Below are 12,714 nucleotides of genomic sequence, written 5' to 3' on the forward strand. Positions count from 1 at the left end.
GCATTTGTATCAAGCGCACTGTAAATTCTATTAAACCCTCCAGCTGAGGCACTCTCTGCAACCTTGCACCAAACTTTTAATTACAGCCTGTCCTCCCACTAAATGGTTAATTACATACAATGAGAGAGATCAGGAGAAAGAGCAATAGCTTAAGAATAGAGAACAAATGAGCATTGAAGAGGGAAAAAAACACACACAAGGCAGAGATGAAGACATAAAGGAGCCAAATAGAAAGTTTAAACTCCAAGAATACATCATGGGCAAGAGGGAATGCGGTATCTGTTATTGTAAAGAACAACTGTGATTGGTTCCCTGAGCCTAGTGCCAGGCAGCGCAGGTTCCCACATCTCTTCTGTCTATTGTCTGCAGATCCACTTTATTATGCAGCCATGTTTACAGAGAGGGGAGGGATGGACACAACAGGGGCCTATATGCCCACCACAATGGGGCATGGAAGGTGAATGCAGAATGTTTTAAAGTGGGTTTGGTCTGTCTACTACAATTTTATCAATGCTACTTATTCAAGTGCTTTTCTGTGTACGATTGATTGCATCACTACTTCCATTTTAAAACAGAAAAGAAGCATGTACCATACTGAAAGTAATGGAATAGTTCAGACAAAGGATCAAAACAACATGAAAACAGACGCACTTACACTGTAGATCGTTTAACTAGGTGTATTAACTGAGTCCTTTTATATCTCACACGTATTAATTGAAGCCTATAGCAAGTGTTATAAGTGGCCGATGTTTGAACTAAACATAGAAATGAGACTTTGTTGTTTTGGTATCCGTAACCAAGAGGACCCATAAGCAATATACATGCATGTGTTTATGCGAACAAGAGAGGGTCAAGTGGGTGCGTCTCCATGAGGTCCCATCTGTCAGTATTAGTGGAGAAAAACAGAAACTCCCTCACTCGCACACAAAATAAAAGGCTAAAATTTCTCACCCCTCACCCTTCCTATACAGGGACGTTGCTATAGAGACTGACAGTTGCTTAACGCACCTCCATTCGCCTCTTGCGACCGCCTGTGCCTCCTGTGACCTCTTCCCATAGCACGCCTCTTTAACCCTCTCTCTCTAATTAGTGCCCCCACCCCCCTCTCCATGTCAGGCTCCCCGTTTTTCTGTCTGAAGTCACAGTTGCTCATCTCAACTATGTCTGTGTGGATTATGACAGAGTTGCACCAAGGAACCATTTTTTTCTGAAGTCTATGGATAAAGTGACTTCAAAGGATAGTGCAACACATACATCTGAGGTCAGAGGCTGAAGACAACAACGGCCTGAAGATAAATACTGTACCTTTTGAAATTGACAAATTGTGTAGCATTAAGCAAAGCATCTCAAACTTTTGAAGGCTGGCATCCAAATAATAAAGTGGACAATGTCATTAGAGCATATGGAAACAATTGGATATCAAACACTCCAAGTTATCATCAACTAAAACTACATATAACAGAACAATTTAATTAAGATAATTTAATGGAAGAATAAAAAGGTGTATGGAGCATTTATCTTATCTTCTCTATGGCGTAACTGCTATTTGACAATGGCCTGAGGGATGAGGGAGAACATCCCCTTATGCATTCATATAGGCATGGCCATTAAACCTTTTTATTCATATATATCCAGCCACGTTGCCCTGAAATCACAGACTGAAGCATCATTCATATCAGTCGAGCTACATCCTATTAATCTGCCTGATATTTGACACGTAGCAGCTCACTGCTGGGGGATGAGAAGATGACGGGGGAGGGGAAGGGGCCACTGAATATGCTCTCTTGTCAGCAGCTCATGAGTGATCATACAACAGAGGGGAAAGCATTGTTTAAGTTTGTTTCCTTTCTCTCTCTGTCCCCCCATCACATATTCAGTCTCTCCATCCATCCATCCCTATCTCTCCTCCAGCACTTGACATGCACATGGGGCAAGCACACAGGAGGTAGAGGAAAAACAATTATGCTCTGCAGTCATAAATCCACAGGACGTAACTCACAAGCTCTTCACTATTAATTCATTAAGTGTTTAAATGTGGTTAACATAAGAGAAGCAGCCCACACGCTGAAGGAAATTAGTCTCTAATTATATTTTGATTCATGAAATCCCTTTTCAAAAATGTTGACGCAATTAATAACGTGAAATTTCAGAATAATCCAATACAAAATTAGAGGACGCACTCGTGTTTGTCTCTTGGCAGATTGACAGACATAATGCTGTTATCGCCGTAGTAACACTGTGTAAATACATCTCTCTTCAGGTGCAGTCGAGCACATTGAGGGTGAAATGAAAAGGGCAGAGGAAACAGCGTGGGTAAGGAGGAAAATAAGGCACAAGGCAGTGATATGCATTACTTTAAAATCTTGTGTGCACGAACAGCACAAATGAAGACTGCAAATTTACTGATGATTGGGTGTGTGAATGACGCTTTGTGGTATTTTTGTGCCTGTAGCTACCTGCTTCAAGCAATGCATTTATGCAACATCCTGTTTTGGCAACATTTTCTCATAGCTTCAATAATAATTGTGTATTCGTGTGTTTATGCAAGCATATTCTGAGAGACATCATGGCTGAAATATTATTGCCTTGGTTGTTTAGCAACCCCACAGTAAGTGATTTGACTTGATTCAGATATTGAGAAAGAATTGAAAGGTTCCTAGTCACTGTAGAAATGTGTCTATATCGTTTTAACATAACTAAATTATGTAGCAGCTTTACCAATATGGGCACTTTTCATGCATTCCTCTTTGTGTGTGAGTGTGTGTGTGTGTGTGTGTGTTTTTGCCAAGACCATTAAATATGTGTAGCAGTCAAATGACCTGATTTTGATTGCAGTGGCAGTAGAGATTGTGATGAAGCAGCATGTGTGCTGGAGGTGAATAATCAACATCCCTCTGAGGTAATGGGGACCAGGAGGGAGGGTCCTGCATCAGAGGTCCAGTCTGAGTGCAGGTGGGGGAGGTGGGTTAGGGCAGCGGGACATTGCCTCCTGGAACCCTACGATTGCAGAAGCTCCTAGCCTAATGGGGGGCAGAGGAGTTAATTCCACTGCGCCAAAGCTTTATCTCATTTTCATACATATGAACGCGCCGGGCTGAGATCGATTACCGCAAACAAATTGAAATGCCTGGGACCAAGGAGGCCCACGGAGAGAGAAAAGCAGAAAAAGACAGCAAAGGATGGGGGGAGGTGGTATGCATGTGTATGTGTCTATGAATTTCTGAGAGTGTATAAGGAAGGCAGAATTCACTGATATGGATGGAAAGCCACAAATCACTACTGCATACTGATTTTCTCCCATCCTGCATACACACACACTTCTATTATTTAGTGTCACGCATGAAAACTCAACTCATTCCAGTTCATGCTACTTTCCTTTTAAAAAGATATTGCAGATGGGAAATTTTGAGGAAACAGACGTCCTGATGGCTCGCTGAACGATTAGTCTTCAAACAAGTCCTCTTTCCCTGTACTTTCTTCACATTTCTGTCTGTATGAGTACCTACTACAGACACACAAAATCAGGTTCTTGTTCTGTGTCCACAATTCTCTCTATCTTTCATTAAACATAACATAAAATAAATGTCCATGTCATTGGTCCTCTTCTATATTAGCACTGTCATTGACTACCAATGGTCAATTTTGGTACACATCTAAAGTGTTTTTTGCTTCATTACTTTTTTTTATCCCTTTCCTTACTTCATTCTTGCTTTTATCTAGCCCCAGACGAATGCCTTTACACATTCTCTTTCCTTCCATCTCCCATTCTTAGTAGACTTTATGATATTCCCTCACTGACTTTTAGCATTTCCTTTACTGCGCCTGCCAGTAACACTTGGTGCAGCCCACACACACACGTCATACAGTGCAGTCAGAAAGTAAAAGGGCTGTGATTCTGTTGTCATTGTTTTGGCTCAAATCTGGCACACTGGATTAGAGATGAAACAATGACAATGTGAATTTAAGCATTTTGCAAAAAGGGCCTAAATTTAAACATTTTTAAATGTAGATGGACAAATCATAAATGAATACAAACACATCACAAGACCTGAATGCAATCCAAATAACAAGCCCCTGAAACAAGCATTGTTGTGAAGTACAGGTCAGTCAAGAGCATAACCGGGGAAGATGTGAAATGTCTGTACTTAAGTATAGTAAGTAACTTGTTCAGTTACTTATCCACAGTGCATTTTTTGTTATAAAATATAAAAAGCTCAGGTTACAGGTACAGTTACTGACAGTCAGCATTTAACTTGCACTTGATTTGTTTCAAATCTTTTCTTTTGCAGTACAAAAATGTGCCACAATCAAGAGACAGAACTGCACAGAAAAAGTGCTACAAAATAATTTTTTCAGCCAACCAATCTATCTCAACAGAGTAATCATGGCCGGAAACCGCTTTATGTAAATAATGGAACCTTCGCAGCAAAGTATAAAATCTGTTTGTTCTCGCTTAGTGTTTCTGTTGCTTAAGCAGTCTTTGTTTATAGATAATTTAATTATGCACATACAGATGTCATCAAATTTGGATTTAATTCCAATAAAGAACGGATGAGTCAGAAATGCATTTTTATTCATAAACCCTACTGCAAGAAAAGTGCCATTTAATGTTTATTCAAATTAGTAGCAGTGAGCTTTGAAACTGAAACAGTACAAGCTCATGGACAAGGCAATGAAACCCAGGGAGGGTAATTAAATAAGCTGGTCAGAGTTCACGGCAAGCTGTGGTAACCTTTGTTAAAGCCCTACACTTACACCCAGATGGCCAAGCTGCTGCTCAAAGTGGGGGAGGATGGGCACGTAAAGACAGACACTGCAGCTCAAATGCTGTGCTCTGATCACACCACAAAAACAATTTCTAAATTCTGAATTAATTACATCACCTCCTACTGTAAATGCAAGACTCACACAAGAGAGGGTGCCAGGTGAAAAGAAAACAAGCTAGGATGATATTTGAGACAAATAGCACTAGCAAAGAGAGTAGACATTACACAGGACAAAGACGAAAGTGCCAAAGATGAAGGGGATAGAGATGCTTAGCACACGGTTCACTTGCTAATGTTGTCATTCATATATGTGTGTATATATATCAATACCAAACCTAACTGAAGGGTCTAAAGCTATTCATAAAGCAAAAGTAGACAAATCAAAGGACCAAACAGATGTTTATACCTCTCATGTTTCAGCAATTCAGATATTTAATTGAAGCACAGCTGGGAGAACAGCTGAATCACTACGTAATTCATTAATGTCTTGCTATGAAAACTAATTTTCTTGCAAAACACTCACAAAATACATTTTAGCTTCTAAAGAAAGAACCAAGGGCACATGAGGACACTTTTTCCCTGTGCCAGTCTCTGCAATTCAGCTGAACTCCATGCTCTCTTTTTATTCCACTTCTTCTCTCCCTCCCTTCCCCCCCATCCTCACCATCCTCCCATCCCCCTACCAACACCACACTCAGGGTGCTGTCTGGGTGCCCTTACGCTTCACTGCCTAGTGCTGCGGGCGTACTCACTCCACATCATTGTCACACTCTGTATTCGCTCTGCTACGGTGTGTGCGTGTGTGTGTGGGTCCATGCGTCTGAGAAACTGAGTTAAAAGGCACAATTGTGCATGCATGTGTAAACTGTGTGTGGTCATTTGAGTACAAGAACGCTAAATTATATGAGTGTATAATGCATGAATAATATGATAACAGATGTGATTAATGTATATCAGTTGGTTGGAGGTTGATGTAAGGGTAAAGAGAACTTGATCATGACACTCACCTTTGGGTTTCTGATCAGCAGCCTGCAGAAGGGAAAAGAGAGACACAGTTTGATACTGAATACTCCCAGGATGATGTTTAACAATCATCAAAACCATAAACAAATCAGAAGTGTTATGACGAACCCTAGAGCTTATTCATTTATAGCTAGAGTGTCAGTACAGTGATTCAAGCCATTTTGCTGCTGAATGAACTGAAGAAGTTAGTGTCAGTGAGTGTTTGTTTACTAGAAACTTGCAGACCAACTTCCAACAACTCAGCCATAGATATTTATTTCATGAAAAAAAAAGATAAGATACTACTGAAGGTCTAAAAAAAAGCAAACACATACAAGTACCTGCTAGCCTCAGAAACTATTTACAAGCTATTGACAAGTGTGTATATTTGTGAACATGTGCATGATTTTAACATTTACCTTTTTCTGAGCGGTGTCCTTCTTGGTCTTTTCTTCTTGTTTTTTCTTTTTCTTTTCTTCCATCAAATGGTTCTCTTTCTTCTGTCGCTAGCTTCTCTCAGCTGCCCAACAAAAAAGGGAAAGCGTAATGAGTAAAACATAAAGGATTCAGCTCTGATGCTTAGTGTCGTCCATCTTTTCATTATTAAACTATGTAACCCCATGTGCATCACACACTGTGCACATTTAAGGCATTCAAGCACAGTCACATTGCGATAGTCAGATTCCACACACACAAAACGCACATTTTCATCCCCTTCCCTTTGATGCATAAGTGAGACAGAGCCAAAGTGTCTGGAAAAACTTATCCATCCACAATCATCACTTCATGCAAAAATCATGGCAGGCACTTCTGAGGAGCACTTTCCCTCATGGTCAAAAACTGTAATGAAGAAGATGGAAAAAGGGGGAGGAGAGGGGTACAAAAAAGGAAAATGAAAAGAAGTTGGAGAGAGGGATAAAGAGAGTGAACAGTATGAATGAAGGCCAGTGTAAAAATGGGGCTGGTTTAAAGATCATGCTTGTTTCGAGAAAACAAAAAAAGGCATGGGATTAAACGGACTGAAAGTGAGACTATGTAAAGGCCAACAGATTGACAAAATAAGACAAGGTATTTTTACAAAGATATGTTCAGAGAGTGTGAGTCAATCTAGCTAGATATCTAGCTGGAGGAAAGGAAAGGGCCGGGGAAGCTAAGTGCTTCATTTCAGCAAGTTTCCTTTGGCTTGGCCTCAGTGACAGCCCCTGGAAACTAGTAGAGGCCACAGGGACTGAATGTGTGTTTAGTCCCAGGGTTTTCCTGCAGAGAATTGCGAGGCAGACACCTCCGTCAAATTTCGTGCCGCCTCTGCCTCTTGACAAAATTCTGGTACAGTGGAAATTGCTTATAGTGATCATGTTTGTCCTGGGCCAAATTCATCACTATAAGCAGTTGAATATTATTTTAAAAATGCACCGCTTCTGTGAAGCCCTAATGCTATTCATGTTTCGTGTCCCTGACAAATAAAGCATAACATACAAAATGTGTCCACACATGGCCTGGATTCTAATCAGAATGTATAAAAGAATCATAATTCTCATGACAGAGAATGAAAGGTTGGCCTCTCACTGTGCTGCCCACTAGCAGGGGGAGGGCGCTGTCAATCAAACAGACAGCAGTCTTCACAGAGACTGACTGATGATGGGGTAATGTCTCTTTAGTAGTAAGGAAGAGAAAGAAAGAGAGTGAAGTTACAGAGACATACAGATGGAGAGAGAAAGAAAGTGAATAGTGAGTTTAGAGACAAACCCTCGGGAAGATTGACAAACTAATGGCCATGACAGTAGTTTCAAATGTAAACTGATATCCCTGGATTACCTTGTCCCACTGCAGCTGGATTTTCTCTTCCTAATTCCCTGTTTCTCCTTTCACTGCTGCCACATGCTCTTTTTCTTGAACAGTCACACAGTCCTATTTTTCAAACCGAGTAGTCTGTGTGTTTCATTGTGCCGTCTCAGCAGCAAGGGGAGGGAAGCCCTCAGGTAATAAACCTTAATTCATGTGTGGATGCGGGTACGTGCATATGGCTAATTTTGTGCTGTATGTGTAGTATGTTTTGCTGTTCATTTCTCTGTCACGATCCTCTTTAACTAAACTTCTGCCTCCAATCTGACACCCCCCTTTATCAAATTCCAAGCGTGCCATCAGAAACGCAAACAACTTGCTAACCGATGACGACAAGCACCAGCAATGGGCAAATGGTGACATGTGAAAATGAGAGTGCAAAGGGATACAAATGGTTTCACTCACTGTCCTAGTTTTCTATCCCTTAACTCAGCAAGTTACAGAGCCTCTGCACCACAGTTGACTAGGTCATTCTGGTATTCTCACCTTTTAGCCCCTACATGAATGTGGATCTGCTCTATCTGGTTACTACTGCAGTCGTCACAGACAACAAGAAATAATGGGGGGAAAATGGGTCAAAGGTTACAAATACTACTAATTTTCCTATGTGTCAATACACTATAGTTGGCTTAATTTGAAATTATTTTTAATCATTATTTACTATAATGTCATCCTGTTGGAAAAACATTTGCTATGTGAAATGGGAGCAAGCGGACTGAGCTGACAAAGTAGGTCCTAAAGTTAGCTTCCCCCGCCTGTCCTCTGCTGCCCCCACATATCTCTTTACTTGCTTCTCTCTGCCCGTCTCAAAGTACTGCTGACACCAGCACCTCTTCAGCAGTGACCCTGGGTTGTCTCTGCGCTGCCTTCTAATATCAGATTAACTCGCTGCCAGTGTGACACTGCAATTAGGAAAAAATATGTCACGTTTTGAGGTTAGCAACCTACAAGACAGCCGCGTGTCATTCGATCTTCTCTCACATTAAGGGGCCTTAGATCATAACACAGCCAGTAACTATCAACAAGCAATACCTCCAACCACTAAGTACTTTAAGTAAGGACTTAAGTCTCACCTATGGTAACCATCAACAACCAGCTTTAACTGCTAAAGACTACACGACTCGAATTAAAAACTAAATTAATACATGATTAACAAATCAAAAATGTTATATTGAAAATATCACATTCAGGGAAATTTGCAGACTATTTAAAGTTTAGATAAGAAGGTATATACCACTGCAAAGACAGTCTGTAGGTATATTAAGCAAAAATTAATTTATTTATATGTTAGCTTGCAAGCTGTTCACCAACACATGGAAGAGTCTGCTGGGACTTTTTCTGAGTTATGAATGTTTGTGAAGCTGGCAGATGTTTGCAGGCTATTGTCAAGAATGATCTCAGATGTGCTTGTTTGCCTACAATGTCTCTTTTATATTTCTGCATTATTTAAATGCTTATAGCTTTGGATTGGCTTGAAATGACTGCTGCCAAGACTTGGCTAACCATTTCTCTCTGCTACAAAGCTAAGCTTGAGATAGAGCTACCTTTGTATTGAATGAATACAAATTCTCAGCAAACTGGGCCCATGGGAAATTGTGAATAAATTGCATGGTGAGGCAGGATCCTCTCTTCCTATGCTGTTAACGACAGCCCCTTGTCCTGGGACTGTAATGCTGCTAAGCTATGGAGAAGGAGACATGACAACAGGAACACGCTGTACAGGACTGAGGAGGCGAGGAGCTCCCAGCACACAAACCAAATCACATATAAACACACAGACACACATGGGGAAGCTTGATGTACACAGGCGGGAGGCAGTCTGTCTGAAGCCTGTCTTTTTCTGCCAGGGATGCAGAGGAGAGGGAGGTGGGAAGAGGATACAGAGAGATGAGGATGGGGTAGGGGGGTTTAGAAAGCAGACGCAGAGTAACACCAATTAAGAACGACAGCCGCCGGAGAACCAAACAGGGAGCAGAGAGAAAGGCAGATACTGTGCTGGAGAGAGAAAGAATCCTCGATGAAGAGACAGTTGGGGGAGAAAAACCTGAACGAAGCAGTATCGAGGCTGGCAGACACGGAGCGACGGAGGGGTGGGGGGATGTTGGTGCTGAAATATCCATGCATCTTGATTGCTAGTATCTAGAGACCCAGGGAGAAAAATAAGGGGAGAGGGAAGGAAATTGCGCTAGGCTAAGAGAGGAGAATGAAAAGAGGGGAGTAAAAAGATGCTGCTTCACTTGTGTGAAGACTTAGCAAAGCAAAGGAGGAAAGACACAGAGAGAACTTAAAAGGGGAAAAGCTGTAAGGAAAACATATAGCTTCACATGTTCGGAATGGCTGTCAGGTCAACCAGGGACAACACCAATCACAAAGACGGAGGAAGAAAAAGCAAAGAGACTTTCCTCTCTAAGCAAGAGATGTAATAGGTTGTGGCCGCATAGTGTGGCAAATCCACCCCCCCACCACTATTACCATTCAGCCAGCCACCCATTCCTGTGGCATTAGAGAAGCCACAGGACTCCTGAGCCTTATTACATGGAACATTATCATGGACAGCCCTGGGGAATAATTCTTCAGTACCTGCTACAGACCTCAACTACTCCCCACAAACGTGTGTGGGTGTATTTGTGTTTACTCGACCTGAATGGCTCGGGGAAAACAAGCCTGTAAATTCCACAGTTGGGAAGCAGTTATAACAATGTTGTTGTCGGTGTGCATTTCCATGCCCTCTGTCACACACAACAGTCTCACTGACTGCTCTGTTTGTAAGCATACTGTGCATACCAGCATTGCTTTCAGCAGGTGGAGTGAGTGGCTTGTGAAAATATACAAGACACTTTATTGGTGCTGGACCGGACTTGCTCAATGAACTGTGGCAGAAATATTCTTGGTTGGCGGACTGGCTTGTGGCGAAAAGGTGGGTGGAGAGCGGCAATGAAAGAGGGGAATGCATGATGGAGAGAAAAAGTCAAAGATCAGATAGTGAGAAAGTCTGAGCTATGCTATAAATAAAAGCTTTGAGGTTTGCCTCCAGAAAATTAGCTCTCAGTGTCTTGGCTGCTTCCTCTCCCAAGTCGAAATGAAACTTTAACACAGTGGCAGCTCATTAAAAAGGAAAACAGCACAATGCACGAGACCAAGGAAGCCTGCTCCCTGCCAGTGCCACAGCTAAAGCTTATTGAATTAAAAAAAACTGTCAAAGACACTGTGCTGGTATATATGTTCTTTGCCGATGATGGCTTGTGTTGATGGGAATGTGTGGCTGTGCATGTTCAGCAAACGTCTGCATTTTTTGCATATTTGTTTTAATCTGTATGCTCAACTGCCAGCTTAGAGGCTTTGGGGTGAATATTTGTCTTAAGGTAGTTATAGAGTGCTATTAGCATTAATATAATGACTGACCTCTCAGATTAACCTCATGAATAAGTTCCTTAAACTTTTTCACTCAATACCAAACCCAAGTACCTCACAATGCACACCGACAGCACTTGAACTTGAACATCAGTCAAACATAGCTTTGGCAACACGCTAATCTCTATTCAATTAAACAACATTCAGCCTATCATAAATTAGGCTGCAAACAAGATTTCTTATCAGTTACCTAGGCAGGGGACTGCTGCCACAATTTTTGCACCACTGCTTCATTGTAGATATGAGTGCAGCTATCTTTGCCTCTTTTTCCCTTTCTCTCTGGCACGCAAACACCTGTCCTTCATAGTCAGACTGAAAATTGGCACTGATGGGAGAAATACGACTGTGTTGGTGGACTGTCAAAAAGCCCATCGTGTTTTTACCATTCTTGGCAGGCAGACAAAACTTTTTTCTACCTGTCCTTTGGGGGGGCTTCACTGGGCAATGACAAAAATCCACCCTCATCTGAAACGCTAGTCAATAATTCCCTGTCCATCAACAGTGTAAGCAATAACAGAAAATAAGTACTGTGCTTGGTTGTGTGAACAAAGCCTACTCTGAGATAGGAGGACAGAGAGAAAGACAAATAAAAGCAAGTGCTGTTTGTGACAGTCCTCTTGATAAAGCCAAAAGAATGATCGGGAAGAAGTAGAAACATAACTGCACTACACTTCAAATAACTTAACATAAATCCTGAAAAAATTACAGAAAGTTTCTTAGCTATTTCAGTATTGAAACAACAGCAAAGAAGATACAACATGATGTGTTGGGCTGCTAGCTTACTAGCTTGCTATTATTTAGTAGCTCAGACAATTATTATATATAGTTATACCAAACATTGAAAGTTTGTTTGTCCATAATTCTGTTTTTAGCCCAAGAAAATTGTGTTGATTATTTCTAAAGGCTATAATGTGTTTGATCAACTACTTTCAAATATACAGTAAAAATCAATATACACAGTAAAAGTAAATACTTGAAGCTCATTGAGTGTATTTAAGTTGACATTAATGTGATAAAACAGTGCAGACAGCAAACAAATGACCTGAGCTCACGAGCCAAACCATGGCCCCAACAAACTCTATTGACATCTTGGTCAGTGTCTTCTATGTGCGTGGCTCCTCTTTTTCATTAGGAGATATTTGTTCTTTTTTCATTTTTGTGTCTCTTGCGTTTGAGAACCGTCATCAACCCCCCCATCACTCACTCGCGTTGAATATAGCGTGGGATCTCCTGCTGTGTTCATACAACTTTTTCTGGATTTCTATGGACTTCATACAAGGAGGCCAGGCGATATAGTCAGCAGAAACTGTGTAGCATCTCACTCGGACATCTGCGTTCACACATGGACTTCCTTCGGAGGAAATACAGAGGAACTGCGGAGTTCAGTGCATGTCTGAAAGCAGCTATAATGAGTAAGGTTGTCTAAATGTTGGTTTGGAGCAGGAAAAGGGGAACATTGTAGGCTGGATGTCCTGCAGAATCTCTGTCAGCCTCCATGTGATGCCCCTCTCCTTCTCTCCACATCTCTCCAATTAGCCGACATGGAGCAGAGGGAGAGGAGGAGGCCCCCACCTACCCTCGGCACATTGAACATTCCCCTGGATCCCTGCCAAGACTCACAGGCAGCAGCTCGCCAGTCGCGGCTTTGCTTCCCCCATCCCCCTGCTTGCATCATGGCCTGGGTTACCCTTGG

At 41.6% G+C, this 12,714-nt stretch overlaps 1 protein-coding gene across 5 annotated transcripts in view; it reads right to left on the reverse strand.

The window, feature by feature from the left end:
- tnrc6c2 (trinucleotide repeat containing adaptor 6C2) overlaps nucleotides 1–12,714 on the reverse strand; it is a 117,095-nt gene that overhangs the window by 28,430 nt on the left and 75,951 nt on the right. For all 5 annotated transcript variants that reach the window (XM_069530278.1, XM_069530280.1, XM_020084200.2 and 2 more), the window contains 2 exons: nucleotides 6,188–6,288; nucleotides 5,774–5,795 (listed from right to left, as the gene is read on the reverse strand). In XM_069530278.1, the coding sequence (XP_069386379.1) occupies nucleotides 5,774–5,795; nucleotides 6,188–6,250 (85 nt within the window). In that variant the 5' untranslated portion in view covers nucleotides 6,251–6,288. The remainder of the gene's footprint in view (nucleotides 1–5,773; nucleotides 5,796–6,187; nucleotides 6,289–12,714) is intronic.

Source organism: Paralichthys olivaceus, chromosome 8 (genome assembly GCF_024713975.1).
Source record: "Paralichthys olivaceus isolate ysfri-2021 chromosome 8, ASM2471397v2, whole genome shotgun sequence".
Lineage (NCBI taxonomy): Eukaryota > Metazoa > Chordata > Actinopteri > Pleuronectiformes > Paralichthyidae > Paralichthys > Paralichthys olivaceus.